Here is a 17,667-nt window from a genome sequence, read left to right on the forward strand (position 1 = left end):
TGCAGTTTTTGTTTTCTCTGATTAAATCTGAACAGCATCTGATAGCCTTTTTGAAGAAAAGTAATTACTGGTTTTAACATACTGTTTAATGGTTTTGTAGTTGCCCATCACTATACTACTTCTCTTATTTGTCTGCAGTGTACTGTGAATGACTGTTGTTATGGACCACTGGTGGACTGCATCAAACAGTATCCTTTCCCATAAAATTTTAGGTGCACAATTGACGAGCTTAGACTGTGTGGAAGAGATGTGTCTAGCTTTAACCTGACATAAAGTTCTGCTTCACAAAACACGTTTCATACTCCTCTGTTTTACATTCAATCAGCTAGAGGGTCACTGCAGAGCTTTCTCCTATACTGTTTAACGAAAATCAGATGGACCACGGGAAGTTGTCAGTTTGGTGGCTACACGTTCATATGCCTGATTGAACCTCTTTGGTTTTGATTAGTTGAAATGCATGTCCGGTTTTCTATTAAGACTAGTTGACCATGCTTTGAGCAGTGGAGTTGGACTAGGTGATCTCAGGAGATACCTTCTCATCTCAACTATTCTGTGATTAAATTAGTAAGTTGCATGGATAGTGTTCAACATTATGGCATTGCTTTGTTATAAATATGAGTTTTAATTTGAATATTTTCAAGCGTAATTCAGGTGTGATTGACTGGTTAGTACTTTTAAACTCATATCTGACATTCCAGTGCAGTTCTTTTACTTTCTCTTCTTCTTAAAGGAAATTAAGCTAGCTGTAGGAAAAAAAGCCCTATGTAGCTTGAATTTTAGGGGATTTTATTTTTTGTAGTGTTGAAATGGTTAATTAGAGACCCTCAGTATCCAGTGAGAATACTGGGGGAACTCTGCACAGTACTGAGTATTCCAGACTAAGATTATAATTTGTTAGGAATGATCTCCACAACCCTAAATCTGTTTTCATAAAGTCCTGAATGAGCAGCTCTTCTTTTTCAGTCTGCTATCAAAGAAAAAATTTCAAAATCATGGCCTGCTATCACTGAGCAGGCCAGCAAGGCAATTCCCTCCCAAGCACTAGAGAATCCTTGCAGAAATCTATGCGTGCAGTATGGGGGAAGATCTTGGTTTCACTGTGCAGTTGCAGGATAAGAAAGCTACAGTGATGTTTAGTTGTGCATGAAAAACAACACTTGTAGTTTTGATACGTGTGGTGGTCACCTCTTGAAAAGGTGTTCTTTCCACTAGAAATACCTCAAACCAGGACACTGGTGTCTACTGCAGACTTAGTCCTGCTCACATTACATTTAACAGCAGCATGATAGAGTTCTTACTGCATTTGTATTTCGTGGTTTTAATCATAATTTTAAGCATTCAGTGATACTGTCTTCAGCATTAAACACAGCTCTCTGAAAGTGGATTAATCTAATAAGTTACACTTTTTAAAAGGTTGTTGATCACTGATTTTTATATCCAGAATTCTAAAATTAATGTTTTGTTGATGAATGATCTGGCTATAGACTTTTGAAAGTGTCATGTTTAAAAGTAATAATAGCACATATGTAGAATTACGAACAGTTTTTAAGAGTAATTTGCCTGCAGTCTGAAAAGGTCTTTTCTATCCTCCTCAGATTCTGGTTCAAGTGAAGTTATTGAATACACAGTGACATCAGTGAGAATAATGAGGAGTTTTTCAATTCCATTTTGGTGCAGAAAAGTTTAATGCTAAGCTGTGCGAGTGCATTATCTGCAAGTATGTTGCTGAATTAGATGTTAATTTTGAGGTGCATAAAATAGTTAAAAATCAATTTAAAGTTAAGGTTTTAAAAGCATAATGTCTTTTGAAGGATTGCATATTGATTTTAAATATAACTATCTAATTGTATATGCATGGACTAAAGTATGAAGTCAACCTCTTTGTAAATGCCAAGAGGCTATTTTTCAGTAATAGTTCAGATGCTTACGGGAAACTAGGCTGCTAGATTGCATGAGTAGAAAATGGCTTGTGAGGTTATTTACAAGTTTTGCCCCATGGTCATTGCCATACATCAATAACAGGTATTATTATAGACTAAGTCTAAGTGTTTCTGCTTATGGTGCATTATAAATTCTGTTTGCAGTATTTTTCTTACATTTTTGCTTTTTCATTTGCCCCTCTTATTCTGTAACTGCTAGTAAAGTTTAACATAATATATATTTTCAATTGATAAGAACTGTATATATTTGTATATGAAATGATTCCATATGATTAGTTTTTTTGCTTTTCAGCATAAATCATTAATATAAATTAAGTAATTAATTCTAATGGTAAGGTGATCTGTAGTTTAACTATTCAGAAGTTATTCTAAACAGGATTAGGAATTTAGCTGTTTTTAATGTAAGATCCTTTATCATGATGTTCCATAAGATTCTTCTTAAAAGCTTCCAGAATAGAACTTTGACCTCCAAGAGGATACATTAAAAATATTTGATCTGGTGACTTTTTTTACATATTGCTAAGAATAGCACATTGGATCAACAGGCTGTCAGTGAAGTGAAAAGGACTTCACTATAAAATATTATTTCATACTTCTCTGACATTAGTTCATGCTTCTGAAAAATCAATTAAAAGGATGTTTTGTTACAGTAAGATGTTTCAGATTAATGTAGTGCCTATCAATTTAAGAATATAAAGAAAAAAACAGCTTATTTCATTCTTTGCTGAATTTGAGAATTGATACACTAGTCAGTAAAGAGTAACATACAAAGTATTTAGTGACACATTTTAAGCTCACACTTTCTTTTAAATTTGGAGGGGAAATAAAGCAAAAATGGTAGTATTACCCTTATTTATACTGAATAGATACGATCTAACGGGTCTTAATTTTGTAAAATGTGTGCTGATGATACAGTAGTCTGATTTTCACGAAGTGCTAAATGCCTCTGAAAATCCCTATAAGGAATTCCAAAACTTAGATTTCAAATCTCTGTTCACTTCTGAAATGCAGGTGGAGGCCAATACATTTTATCATGAATTCCTTTAACTATGATGTTTTTCTGAAGTTGGTTCTTTTCCAGAGTAATCTTCCATTTCTTAACCTAAAGCTATCAGTGCTATTGGGCATGAGCATGAAGTCTTGCTGCGAGAAATGCTTTTGGAAAAAAATCTCTCTTTCATAGGTAAGAATCTCTAGTAGAGACCAGCCAGTGAATCTTTAACTTCAAAGATTCCAGTGACTGTTTACTTAAGAAAAAAATAAGCCTCAACACTCTTTGTATTAGGTAGTAGAGGAAGAGTAAAAAATGATTGATGCTGTACATGTTATCTTATATTGATTTAGAACGGAGCAGGAACTGTTACCTAATACCCTATATATACAGCACATGCACAGGCTTGCAATTAATATTTTATAGAATAAGTAGCTGAAAAAAATGCTTTAATATCTGCTGCAGTATTACTTTTGGTGTCATGAGATATTAGCCATAATCTAGGCCTTATGAGACTTAGGAGGAAGCATAAGAAATATTAGCTTCAAAATGCTTTATGTATTAAAGAACTGCTAGAGGATTCACTCATTTAGCTTTCTGTGCAGTTTCTGCTGAATTTTTGCCCCCTGCCTCCCAACCGATGCAAGCACTCTTTCCACAATCCCTATATTTAAAGTTATTTTAAGGATTAATTAGTTAGGAAGATATTTTCATTTTTTTTCTCTTAGCCTGTATTACGTTTCTCATGTATGAGTGCCGTTAAAACAATGATTAGTGTTTAAAGCATCATTTCTTTTATTGTGATAAACTTAACAATGACTTCTTAAATCTTGGATTCCTTACGTGATGAGACAATAACAAAGTGAAATGCTGTCTTTTGTTAATGGTTGAGTGTTGTGCTATATTTGTGTGATCAGGGAAATTTTACCAGTTTTACCAGAAACAGTGATCTCTCCTAAAGCTAGATTCAGGTTAAGATTTTTGAAACCTTAAATAAATTTAAGAAATTAGAAAGAGCATTAAGGTTTTTAAAAGATTTTTCCATGTGATTTTAAGGAACACAGTTAGCGTGCTCTTTTATTTTGGAGGCGAATGAAAAAAAGGCAGGAATAACTATTGCATGCAAACTTGCAAATGATACTATGACAATGTGAGGAGGTAGTTTTTCCTACTTGGCTATAAGAGCCAGAGATACAGGTAGTAAGCTTAAACTGTAATTGCAGAGCTGATGTTGAGTTAAAATACTAAACAGTTCTAGGAACAATAAGTATAAAACAAGCTGCCAGGGAAGGTTATGGAATCACCTTCAATGAAAAATTCAAGGCTAGGCTTGACACTCATCCATCAAAGCTGGTAATGAAATCAATCCTGTCACGATACAAGGGAATGGACTAGATGACTCACTAATGGATCCTCAACCCAACGATTATCATTTTATTTGGCTTGTGCAAGCCTGTGTAGTACACAAATCAGATTTAAATTTTAATGTTTCATGACCTTGGATAAGCATCAATTTTGTCTTTAGAAATAAGCTCTAAGGAATCTGTGCTGTCAAATCAAAATATCTAGAATGGGTTAACTCATTAGAATATAAAGATATAGATGAGGTAGCTTAATTTATTGTTTACATTATATGTATACTGAAGTATTGTTCAGTCATGATTTAAGGTATGTTAAGTGATTGTATTTATTCAGTGTCTCTAACGTTCTAGGTGTGATTTTAAAAAAAAAAAAAAAAAAAAGCTTTTCCTAAGTATCTACAAGAAGAACCCTACTGAGCCCCTTACAATAAAATCTTTTCTTTCTGAAAAATTAGTTCCAAAACTGCTTGAAGAAAACCTCAGGAAAACAGAAAAGGTGACAGCATTTCCTATAGGTCAACAAATTTGAACTTTGTTAGGCTATGAGTAAGACTGCATTCCAGTTTTGAAGATGGCTTATGACATAGATTGCTGTACTCACAATTCCATTACTTTTTGACATGTGTTAAAGAAACAGAATTCTTGCACTTTCATGTTAGTGTACTATTCCAGTGTACTGTTCTTCAAGAATAGTAAGGTTTTTGTATCAGCTACGTTCACCTGGGCAACAGAGAGTCTATTACAGGAGAAGAAAACACAGTCGAAGGACACCGGGAGTATAAATTGCCCCAGTATATTCTTGGAGTATGAAACAGCTTTTCAGGTCTGGCACATAATTTCTCTGTTTGTAGCGCAGTTAGCTTTCAAAGCCTACAGATCAGTAGTAACACCTTCAGATTCACCCAGAAATTGACTGGAAACCTATACAAACTAATGGGGCTTACGTTTTATTAATCCACTGTTCATGAGAAACACATCATATGCCAAGTCCTCTCTTCAGCAAAAAAAACAGCTCTCAAGTCTTTATCACTTTACCTGGAGCTGTTAGTGATCAATGGAAGCATTTTCTCAAAACAGCCTAACAGCTTCACTTGCCATACTGAAATGACAGGAAATTCTATGTTCTGTATAGGATCTTTAATTTTTTATATCTTTGCCGTGAATATATTTGGAAAGCTCTTAGCTATAATGGGAAAGTACTGACCTTCGTCTGGAATCTTCTCCTCCTTTTGTTCCCACCATGATGTCCCTCAGTAGTAGCCTGGATATAAATCATGACATCTGATCGGTGTTTTCTGCTGTAATCTTAAATTTGCAGTTGCTGTTGCTGCTCATTCATGCACCAACAGAAGACTGTTTGGTTTCTTTGTTATATCCAGAGGCTAGTATAAGAACAATGATGTGTTAAATGGTTATGATTGAGTGTGAAGTTATGGTAAAGATGAAGCTGCAGTTTTGTTGGAAATCTAAATGAATGGGGAATCTGTAGACAGACTGCTTCTCAGGGCCGTTTCAATATAATTTTCAAATCTGAGGATGCATAAATGTAACTGGGAAAGCTGCTGTGGGCTAGCTTTCAAGCACTTGTTAAATTATTCTCTTAATCCATGCCAGAGCTAAAAGATCTTTTAAGGTGCAGAATGCTACCTCTGTAGCTTCTGGATCAATCTGAAACGTACCTGGTCTGAAAAGCTAGACCTTCTTTCCTTTTGGTGGGGTTTTGGTTTAAAAAAAATAGTAGTTTATGGTGATTGTGGGGAATTTCTGTAATATTGTTTTTTCCAAAGTTATAAAGCTTCAAAATACATGAAGAAATAGCAATATTTAATTATGTCCCTGCACATAATAGACAACTCACATCAATAATAAACGTGGGTTTTAACATATTTGCCAACATTTATCACAATATAAAATGTTAGGAGAAAGCAAGTGAAAACATTCAGAAACAGATTTAAAACAAAAAACATGTTCCAACCCAGGCAATTCTATGATTCTAAGATTCTTTTTCAAGCCATGCATTAGTATCAAATGATTTTAAAAGTAATCAGGCATCCTTGAAAAAAAGAGTCTGCTGAAGAATATTAAAAGTAATGCTGATGCAAACTCCAATTCAGAGACCTGCCAAGTTGACCTATCAGGAAATGTTTTTACATCTTTACATCTGTCCTGGTTTTCGTTGGAATTTTTTTAGGTACATTTCCCTGAATTTGTGATACTAGCATTTGTTAGATGTGAAAGAAAAGACTGAACTTTCTATTGCTATTTTTGTGTTCTTAAATATGAAAATTTCAGCTTTGTTGTCTTTTCTAAAATGTTTTAAACAATTAAGAGCGGGTTACAGTTAAATAAAGTTGGATAAAACTGGATTTTTTTTTATTTTATCATGATTAAGAGATTATATAGAACATTAATTCATTTTAATGTTATGGCATAAAACTCTCTATTCAAAGGTTCTGTTAAATTAGAACCTTGTTAATCTTAACATCTTTTATCCATATACCTGACAATCTAAGTTTGAAAAAAAAAAAAGCCAACAATCAAGTCTGTCTCCAAATCCTAGAAGAGTTGAATAGTTGATCGGGTGATACAATGGAAGTGCTGCATTGCAAAGGCTTGTATTTACAATATAGTGTGCTTACAGTGCAGAAATACTCTCAAATTTCAGAAGAAATACTACAGCTATCAAAAAGAATAAACAGCTATTGCAGTTTATACTTAAGTGAATGTACAACTTTCCAAAATTACTCCTGTCCCACTTTCAGTATGAGTTCACTATATAAGAAAAATACTTCGGACTTATATTCTTCAATGAGAAAGAGGAGGGAAGTTTGCTTTAGGCACTTTTAAAATATTTTGATTTCTAGGAGTGTATGTTTTTCTTGTCATTAAAATGTTGCTTGGACTCAAACTGCTGACCTTTCAAGATATGCAGAAAGTATTCTAAAACTGAGTTCTGAACATGGGCCATGAAACTACTGTCCTAACCTGATAAATGGATTGGAAATAAGCTACCCAACAGTGAGAATGGACCATTAATTTTAATCAAAGGTGATGTAGAAAGGCGAATGGGATGCATGACAATGTCAACAGCCCAGTAGGTGTTAAGGGGCTACACAGCCTTACTTGTTACTAGGTAGGGCCATTAGTTGAGCTTGGGTGAAGACAGAAAGCCGTGCCTGGAATTGAATGACCAGGTCACTCCAAATTCTAATGGAGAAATGGTGTTTCAGAAATACCAATGTAATGGTATCAGAAATCAAGGACAATAGTTTAGAAAATGTTAAGGGCTTGCTTGGGCTTGCCTTTTCTGTTTTTTCTTTTTTTTCTTTTTTGTTAAAGGAAGCATCTTTTGTCTATTGTCACTTTATTTTGCTCACTCATTATTGTTTCTTGAAATATTCAGCTCTAATATTTGTAAGCAATATAGTTGTATAGTTAATGTTAACAGAATTTCTAAATCTTTGTTCTGAAAGTGGATACATTCTATAGAATGCAGGATGCAAGAGAAACTAAAATTGTGGCTTCTCTCTCCTTTAATAAATTTCTGGAAGAGAAGGATTTTCTTGTTCTTTTTATAACAACTATATGCTAACATTAAAATAAAACCAAGAAGGCAGCTACAGTATATCTACATTTCTGGTGGTGGCAGTAGGATTAATCTTAACAGCTTCCTAATGTGAGGAGACTCTTCTTTCAATCAGTGAATATACCTCTTTATTTTGAATATTTGGGGGTTATAAAATACTGTATGACAGCTTGAATTAATGATGTTTGTAATGAAGACATAAAAATGCAAGGATGACAAAGAAGCATTTTTATATCCATGCTTCAGGTTTTCTACAAAGGTTCATTTAATCTGACACAGCATTGCATGCATAAGAAAGATATGTATGACTGCATTAGTAATTCTTGCACTCTTATTTAAAATAAAATTAATTATACTGCTGTCTACTTAATAGAATAGTTTTATAAACAATAGTTCTTATTCTCTGTGTATAGCTGAAGATCAGCTTCGTGCAAAGGGTTATGACAAAACACCAGACTTTATTTTAGAAGTGCCAGTAGGTAAGTCTTTTAAAATAATTTTTATTATTTTATTTTGTGTAGAAGTGTTCATGCTAAAATATTATGGCTACTTAAGTGGAGTATAGGATAATACAAATCAGTCTCTTTTTTCAGTAGTTACACAGTAATTTTAAGAACTTCTAGTTTGGGTCAGAGATGTGTGATCATAAGTAGTATTACCCAATGTTTCCTCTTTGGTCTTTGCATGTTTTTGTCTCATTATCACAAAAAGAAAAATAAGCAACAAGAAGAATCACCAGATCCTTACTCCCTCTAGCCTGCTCTGCCCACTGTCTTTATGAACTGAACTCTGAAATACCTTTAATAGCCTTAAACTTCTAGAGCCAGTCAGACCAAGGTAGTCTTAAGAGCATTACCATTACACCTATAAGTCATTGCATAAAGGTTTGTCATTGTGTAGTTATTCTTTTGCCATCATTTTGCCTTTAAACACAACTCTGCAGTTCTCTATTGTTTTTTAAAAGCCTGCATAGCAAGAAGCAAGAAAGAATAAAAGTAGGTGTAAAGGGTCATGTCAGAGTTCATCTGCAGTTTCTGGTCTTGAGGTCCTGCAAGAAGGTAATCGGATGACCTAGTGGCTGGGCCATGGAAGAAAAAAATCCATGTTGCCCAAGTGTAAAGGATTATTAATCAGTTTTTCTAAATTGACTTTCATGACAAAAGACTTCTGCTTCACCTCCATAGAATGCAGCACTTGTCTATGCAGATGCCTACTGTTGTGTCTGTCAGAGAAAATAAGGCTGAAAGCACTGTGTGAAAGTCATATACATGACTAGTTTTTTGTTCTTCATATTGACACCAGTTGGAATTCTTACCGAGATAACTGATTTGTACACTGGTATGAGGACTTGAGTGTCTACTGTGAAATGTCTCACTACTGAGAAGTGCTTGAGATACCATCTTTCAGCACAATAACCTGTTATCCAACAGATAGACAGCTATGTATGTGAGAGTCTTCTGAAAAGTTTTTAAAGACTTCCCTTAGCTCAATGATGTTTGTATTCCTAATCACGTTTCCTAAGAAGAAAAATGGTAGTGGTGTTAATAAGAGGTTATATGTACAAAATAAAAATACCTTTGTAACCGAACCACTCCAGATTTGAAACAGTGAGATTTGGCATCCTTGAGATCTGCAATTCACTCTTGTCAAGCCATATTTGGAGAGTTTTCAATTAATTTCTACTCCTTCATTTCCGTATCTCTCATTTGTGGAGGGTCTCAGGAAGCTACTAAGGACTTGAGGGGGTGAGGGAACACTTGTTTTTTATCAAGTTTAAAGTTAGCAGGGGAGATTGTGAAATTACAGAATCACAGAACGGCTGAGGCTGGAAGGGACCTCTGGTGGTCATCTGGTTGTCAGGGTCACCTGTAGAAAAAAAGGAAAGCAACTAGATGGAGCTAATTTTTTTAATGCTTGAGAAGGGAAACTGGGAAACAGCCAAAACAATTCCCGAGTTTGTAATATTACCCTATTAGAAAGAAGGTTAAAAATAGCCATTAATTTGCTTGCATGGATTTGTCTCTCAAAATCTGAATAGTGATAGTGCATTACTTTCTTCATATTATTTCAGTCACTTGAGATTGGCAGGAAATAATTTTCTACCTGCTGTCCCATCTGAACTAATGTATGGCAGTCCTTGCATTCTCTTCGTGACTCAGTCCATAGCTAGGAAAGTCAAGTGTTTCTTAGAAATTGCTTCTCAACTGACTATACAGTTTATGCCTCAGCTATTTTATCTCCTGGGGTCTAAAGGTGGCGGTGGTGCCGGGAGGATGTAGTAGTATAGGCCTACACAAACTAACTTGGTTACTGATAGCGGGGTAGTGGTGGCATATAGAGCTTGATGTGGTGATTTCATGAGTTGTTTACCCAGATTTCCCAAGTAATTATGCAGTCTGTGGTCAATCATGTGCTGCCATAGCCTCTTCTAACCTTTCTGTATTGTGTTTCTGGGTCTGCATGCCGTTTGAGTACCTCATCCCAGGTCAAACTTAGGCTAAGACACCATGGCTGTGGGTATCATAGGGAACTCAAAATAAAGGTAACATTTTTAAAGACCACAATAATCAGGTCTTTACCCCACGTTGCTTTTTAGGAGGAAGAATGATCTTTTAGAGTGATTCTCGTTATTTCTCCTGCAAAATTAGGTTGCCAACTTCAGAGAGGACTTTTCTTCAACCAAAAAAAGATAATTTTATTCATATTAGAAATTCATTCCTGAAAAAATGAGGAAAGACATGAACCAAAGCAATTCCCACGGCATTGAAAGAAACAGAAATTCAAAATCACATCTTTCACATAAGCCTTCTTATTCCTAACTTCTCTCTGGTGAAGCGTTACTGATTTTGCAAAAGTAAGGAAGCAGATATATATCTATGATAAACTTTCTTGCCATTCTCAAACTTTCTGCTCTGGATTGGTGAGAAGTTTCTGGTTTTAGCAGCTTAGTTAACTGTTCTTGTTATTCACCAGAAGTTTTCAATTCCTTACCCGACAATTCCTTTCCAGCAAAGTAAGAGTGAAGGTAGGATGCAATTGCACCTTATCTAGTCTCTTTTTCTTTATATTCTGTTTGTGTTACAATACATGCAGATACCTAGAAGAGAGTGTAATTCAACTGAGTTTGATATAATTATCCATGAAAGTATTTTCTGGTACTTTTAAAAAACAATGTCCTATGTGCATATTTGCAAGATATTTTTACAAATATGTAGCTCTGTTGCAAGCATGAATTATGTGGTAGATTGTGGGGTAAATAGGATATTCCCAAACACATTCTTGCAGGCTGAGTTTGATTTTCAGAGTTCACTTTATTTTCTGCTGTCACCCTAGCTGTTGAAGGACACATAATTCACTGGATTGAAAGCAAAGCCTCATTCGGTGATGAAAGTAGCCACCAAGCCTACTTACAGGACCAGTTTTGGAGCTACTGGAACAGGTACATTTCTGTTATTTTTCCTTAGAGATAAATAGGACTGTATTTTTAAAAGAAGTTACTGGAAGAAACACTAGTGACTTTTGTATTAAGCCACGTGAACAAAATACATCTTACTAATCTGGCATTTTTAATGTCATTAATTAGTATGTCAAATTGAATGATGAAATATTTGTGAAAAATTCACATCATAATTGATAACATGCAGCAGATACATATGGTGATTTTACAATGATGCTAAATGACAGAATAAGTTACTTTGGTACAGAAGTTATATGTCAATTTTTTTAGTACCTGACTTTGAAGGAAGATTTTGCTGTAACATTTTGTAACACCTGGAAGGTGCCAAATTTGTTAAAAAGTCTTCACAAAGCAAGTGGACTTTGTGTGTAAAGAACTTTATTGCTTATTGTCATTGTATCTAGGACAATATTGTTTCACTGGGGTTTTTTAATAAAGTATTTTTTTTTTTTATGTTATCTACATTTTAAACGGTAATAATGGCTATCTTCAAGCTAAAAAATGTAGTAAGTATTTGCAGGAACATAAGGAGGGAAATGAGTTATGCCAGACAGATTTTTTTTTTTAACGTGTTGATGGTATTGGTATAAATATCTTTTCTTGTAAAGATGGTTAGATAGTTCTGCTTTATTCCTATAAAAGTCATTATTTTACATATTTATATATCTTTCCGTGGTAATAGAAGGCTCCTTACTCGAGGATTTTTCTTCCAAAAAAAATCCTAAACAAGGTGCTTTAATTTCAGTTCCATTTTTTTATGTGGTAGAACCCTAAGCAAGGCAAGGTAGTAAGTAAGTGAGATAAATGAAAGTTTTAATAAAGGATTTTTAAAAGCATAAATTTAGAAGTCTGCCTAGTTTTCACAACAGTGCATCAATGAAATCTGAGGGATAGTGGAGAAGATGGCACAAAGAAGATGGCACATGAGTGAACATGCAACAAATAGACAATGTGTGCCAACATCAGAGGCTAGTCTGGTGACCATTAGTATTTGAACTAAAGATGAGAAATGCCAAGGTGAAAATAGCTAGCCTGAAGTTGGGAAATACCTTAAAAGCAGATTCTATAGGAGGCAGCAGACAAAGGGAGACCAAATCTGGAGAATAACATCATCAGAGTTCAGAATTATGCTCTGCAGCAACTTTCTTGATTGACATGAGAAGGACTTGCTCTTATTTGACAGTCCCAGAAAGCAGTGACTTGGAAAAATTGAATCGAGGTAATGGGAACCTCAGGAAGACTGTTGGTTTTTGGATGAAGATACTCTGCTACAGGAGATTTGTAGAAAAGAATTTGTGAAACTTATAACCAGAATAGAAGATTTAGAGAGAAATTTAAGTATGTACAATATCTAGGCAAATGGTGAGAATGGTAGGAAAGATACTGATGCGAATGGTGCTGGACTTGCACGTCAGTGTAAATAAGAAGAGATAGAGCATCTCAGGCTGGAAGAAGGCCATTAAATGTACCATCTGGAATATTTTCTGAGGAGAAAGGATGCGTTTGAAGGGATCCATGATGGTATCAGAGAAAAGCAGCTCCAAGAAGTGAATTTTAAATAGATAACGTGAGCATAAAGATACTAAGTTGAGATGAGGTGAAAGTTGAGTAGACAAGTAGGATGAAGGCACTGATCCATTTGTTGTTTGCAGTAGAATTGCCATTGCAAAGTTGAAGTTGTAGTTTCTGCCTTTTTTTGTGCTGAACTGAATGACTATCCACATTTTGGTTTGAGCTATAAAATGTGTAAAACATTTGAGAATAGTGTGCACTATTTGAATCTGACATCTCTGAAAGAAACTTCTCTTATGTTTTTATCAGGAAACCAAGATATAGCTAACTTCATTTTAATTTTATCATGTACTAATTAATATTGCAACTTCAAAAATGGAATAACATCTCTCACTCAAGTACCTTTAATGTTTCAAAAGCTAGTCTGAATTGATATGTGAATCAATAACATTGTTTTGGAAGTAGCTTCGAGATGTTGCTAGATTTTCTGCTATAGCTGTTAATATTGAAAACAACTACAAAAATAGGTGATTCTTAAATATAGTGACTTTACATTAATGTAAAGGAAACTAGAAATCTCCTTATTGAGATTTGTTACTCCCTAAATCCAGAATTTAGTGATAAGCTAACTATGGAAATCAAGCAGATTTCTGTGGGGTTTTTTTAAAGAACAAATCCCTTTAGTTTTAGCTTTGGTACTGCTTGGACAAACTGATAGTATCACAACATCTTCTGAAATGAATTCTGAGTTACTGAAGCTTCTTCTAATACGACAGTTGGGTTAATGAACACTTGTTGACAGATTAGGTTGCGTTTAGGTTAGCCAGTTAACTTTCATTGCTCTCTGAAACTATTTATATGAAAGGACACAGGTGTGGCTGCACAAACTGTGAATCAATTTTCTAATGTTCAGTCAGCCTATGCAAGGATCTCTCAAGTGAGAACCAGTTTCCCAGTAAATTCACTGCATCTGTGTGTCTCCTTTCCTCTTGGAGGAGAAGACGCATCAGTTCACAATAGCGATATCGTGACACTCAGCTGATAGTTTAGGGTTTTGTAAACCTGATCTGTTGGTTGAACTTAAAGCCGAAATGAAATTGGAGAAGAAACACTGTAACATCACCTCTTAGATGTGGATAGAAATACATGTCTAGATACTTCGAAAGGAATGAAGGTGAGAGGTTTTAGACCTTTTCTGTTAAGCTTTTTTATTGTTTCTCAGAAAAGTAGGAGAGAGACTGGAAAAGCTTCTCGTTTTTTTTCCCACATCTGTCACAGGTATAAGTTTAATTCTGCACACAATCTGACTGAAAGCTTTGAACATAGCTGCGGTTTGTTTGCTGTTATGTGTGTATTTCATTAAATCCTGTATTCTGTGCTAACTAAATCTGTGAGTGTCTTAAATTGGTCTGTACTGACAGGAAAGAAATGGCACTTTCTCATTTAACAGAACAGCTCCCTAGATGCAGTCAACCATGTCTGTTCACCTCAGTGCAAAAGAACACCTTTTTATTACTCTGAGTTCTGCAGGGACAGCTTAGCAAGGTTTTTTATGGCTCATACATCAATGGTATTGTTAAGCAATTTTCAGTTGCAGTGCTGCACTGCAACCTCATCTTCAAATTAAGCTTCACATTAAAAATGTACAAAGTGTACCTTGTCAGTGGGTTTGCATACTTGTAATTTAAGATGCTGTTTAGATATTGAGAATTTTCAATAACAAAGAAACAGAAAAAGGCAAGTTTGGTCTTGCATATTCCCAGACTGATTTTGCAGAGTGACATTTTAGAAAAAAGCTATTTTATATACTGAACAAACTTAGTATGAAATGATTCATGTACTTATAGAATCCTTTCCCTCAATATGTTTGTTCCTTCAAAGTGGTGGCATCCACTGATCAGGCTATAGCTTTCACTGCCACCGGGTAAACAAGACAACTATGTGCAAAATACAATAGCTTTGTGCATGTGTAGTAGATACCACACTTTTCGTTGTTCACTGGCCTACATTGATGTATTTCTTGTAACCATGAAGATAAAAACTTGGATCGTCGGTGTGACCAAAGCTAATTTGGAGAGCATGGACAGGAAGTAACACAGATTGCAGTTTAAATCAGGGTCTGAGACCATGCTGTAAATTATTTTAGCATTTAAATGAATGCTGCTGTTTCTTTTCTTTTTTTCCATAGTGTCTAATTTTTTAATTTGTTCTAATGTAAATTAAAAATTGGGGTCCTGGGTGTGAAAGACTGTTAGTCAGAGCTGATAAGCAGGACTCCTGTTTTCTAAGAGGCATATAGAGATCAGTAACACACGGTTCAAATAGTAATTAGTGGGTGCACCGTCAGTGACTTGCTGTAAGAAGATATAAACTCAAATACAGTAATTTACATTTTCTATCTTCTGCAAGCCTGGCTAAGGCATATGTACATCCTGGAATGTAATTTCTAGAGAGTCCCAGGAGAAAGCTTGACGCCATTATTAGCTAAAGAAACTTTACTATATGTGAGGAAGACCGCAGGAAAATGTCACATTTGACACTGATATTAAACTAAAGGTAATTTCACATAGTTAAAGAGAAGCATTTCATCTTCTCTTTGAATAAGAATGGTAAGTCATCCCTGTACGAAATTCCTTCCCCCATTTGCTTGTGTTCTAAATGTTGTTAGTCCTGTGTTTCTGCTTTTTTTAAAGAATAAATAAAAGCAAGTTTCCCATAAGTAGTTTTAAAATAGTAATCACACTTTTTGGGAGCCTAAATTCATGATTAAATGTGTTGTTAATTAATACATTATGTCTGATCTTGAGACTTCCATTTATAAATAACAGTTACAGTAAAATTATGAGAATCCTGTAGATTAAAAGAGGTATTTATTTCAGATAAATGTGAACAGAAAGAATGCAAAAGATTGTATTTCAGTCACAAACACAGCCGATGTGTTCTTAGGGTTTTTTGAAAAGTGTTCTGTTCAAATTCTTTTGCAGTTGACTGTAAGGATGAATCATATGTGAGCAAGGGCTGAATCAGAACATTAGAACAATATGCATTTTTTTTCTGTTCAGCTGTTTAAAATGGTTTGACATGTTACTTTGAAGACTGTTTAAGTAATAATTGTTGTTGGCTTGTAGGTGGTTGGGGAAGAGGGAGTTATGCTGTGGGTTTATGGATGTCTGTTCTATAACAAGATCAATATTCTCCAATTGCAAATGGTTTAAAAAGTTGTACTGGTGAGTTGAAAGCCAGTGGTATAACAACTTGACTTGGAGGAAACCTTGGGAGTTGCATTTGTCAAGTGGCTAGGAAAACTGTTCATGCATACCCAGTATCCAAAGCTTCATTGGCAGCCCAAACATAAAGAACTGAAAGGTCATTCTTCTTCTTGCAGTATGATGGTTTGTTGACACATTTTGACACGCTGGTACAATGCTGAAAGGTTTTGACCTTACTGCAACACTGAGGGACTTAGGGTTTGTTGAGCTATCTAATGCTTGTAGATTTTCACACATGCTGGCTTAGGCTCTGCTCCCTCCTGGCTACACTTGAATTAGTAAATTAGTCCTAGACAAAAATGGATGTAGATAGAAGAGAGAGGTTATGATGATTTTTGCCACTCAGGACTATATATAGGTAAGTTTCTTCAAAAATAATTCACTTTTTTAAAATTTGCCATACCAACTTGCTAACCTTAGTAGCACTGAGTGAGATTTATAGACAAGAAGAGAATCAAAAGCAGTGAAGGATGCCATTTTCTGCTAGTTTACTGATTCAGTAGTTTAATTTGTGAAGATGATAAAATTCTGTATTCTCCTGCAAGATAAAGTGAGATATATGTGTACACTCACACACATGCATACACACACATATAGGCATACCTCTGCACTTCACAAATGTTTTAGATACATTTAGCTTATTTCCAACAGCATTTGACATAAATTATGGTTATCTTTATTTAATGACACGTGAACAGTATAAAAGTCAACATGTAGCTTATGAAAAATAAACATATTTTTTACTTCAGCTCTAAAGTAATGTTTTTAGATTTTACCAGTCAACCCCTCTTTAAGAGTGTGATTGAATAACAGAGCATGAGGACATTTTCCATTGAGACCATGGCTTATGCCTAGCATTGCTATAATGTTAATTGTTTGGCTGAGCATTGTAGGTTGTTTTATTTTGTATCAAAACTAATTTTTGTCAAAGCAAAGGAAGAACAGACCATACTACGTTCATATTAGCATTTACATTTGAATGATTGATATTAATTAAGTATATGTTTTCATGCATTGTTCTCCTTAGATAACGTATTTAATATGGACGTGAAATTGGGATTTTCATTATAATTTAATTCTATTACTTAAGGCTCTTTCTCTGCTAGTTTGTTACATTCTGAACTTTAAAAGTAGTAAGTGAAACACTGCATAGCTTTGTTTAAATTATTTTTCCTTGTATTTTTCTGTACTGTGTTAAATATTATCTTGTCACAGGAGACTCATGTAGTGCAGATAGAGCATTTTCAGCTTCCATCCACATTACTGCAAGGCTTCAGCTCCAATTTTCCTGGTATTTCTCATTCAGATTAGACAAGCATCTAAGTTTATGTACGATAAGAGCTGACAGCATAGATCCTGCTATGCTTGCCAAAGGCCTGGTTGCAGACACTCCACTATGTCAAAGAATGTCAACCCCCCACAGACCTTACCTTTCAGAATTCCTTGTAATTTTTAATTGACATTTACATCTGACATTTTCAATGTATTTCTTAGTGTTGAGTCTTTATCTATCTAGTAATAGTTAAAACCAAACCAAAGCAAAAAGAATCC

The 17,667-nt window shown here is 34.8% G+C and overlaps 1 protein-coding gene across 3 annotated transcripts in view; it reads left to right on the plus strand.

The window, feature by feature from the left end:
- Positions 1–17,667, plus strand: part of CDIN1 (CDAN1 interacting nuclease 1) — a 130,508-nt gene that overhangs the window by 53,256 nt on the left and 59,585 nt on the right. For all 3 annotated transcript variants that reach the window (XM_054198613.1, XM_054198615.1, XM_054198616.1), the window contains 4 exons: positions 139–188; positions 3,056–3,123; positions 8,292–8,357; positions 11,212–11,317. In XM_054198613.1, the coding sequence (XP_054054588.1) occupies positions 139–188; positions 3,056–3,123; positions 8,292–8,357; positions 11,212–11,317 (290 nt within the window). The remainder of the gene's footprint in view (positions 1–138; positions 189–3,055; positions 3,124–8,291; positions 8,358–11,211; positions 11,318–17,667) is intronic.

Source organism: Rissa tridactyla, chromosome 4 (assembly GCF_028500815.1).
Source record: "Rissa tridactyla isolate bRisTri1 chromosome 4, bRisTri1.patW.cur.20221130, whole genome shotgun sequence".
Lineage (NCBI taxonomy): Eukaryota > Metazoa > Chordata > Aves > Charadriiformes > Laridae > Rissa > Rissa tridactyla.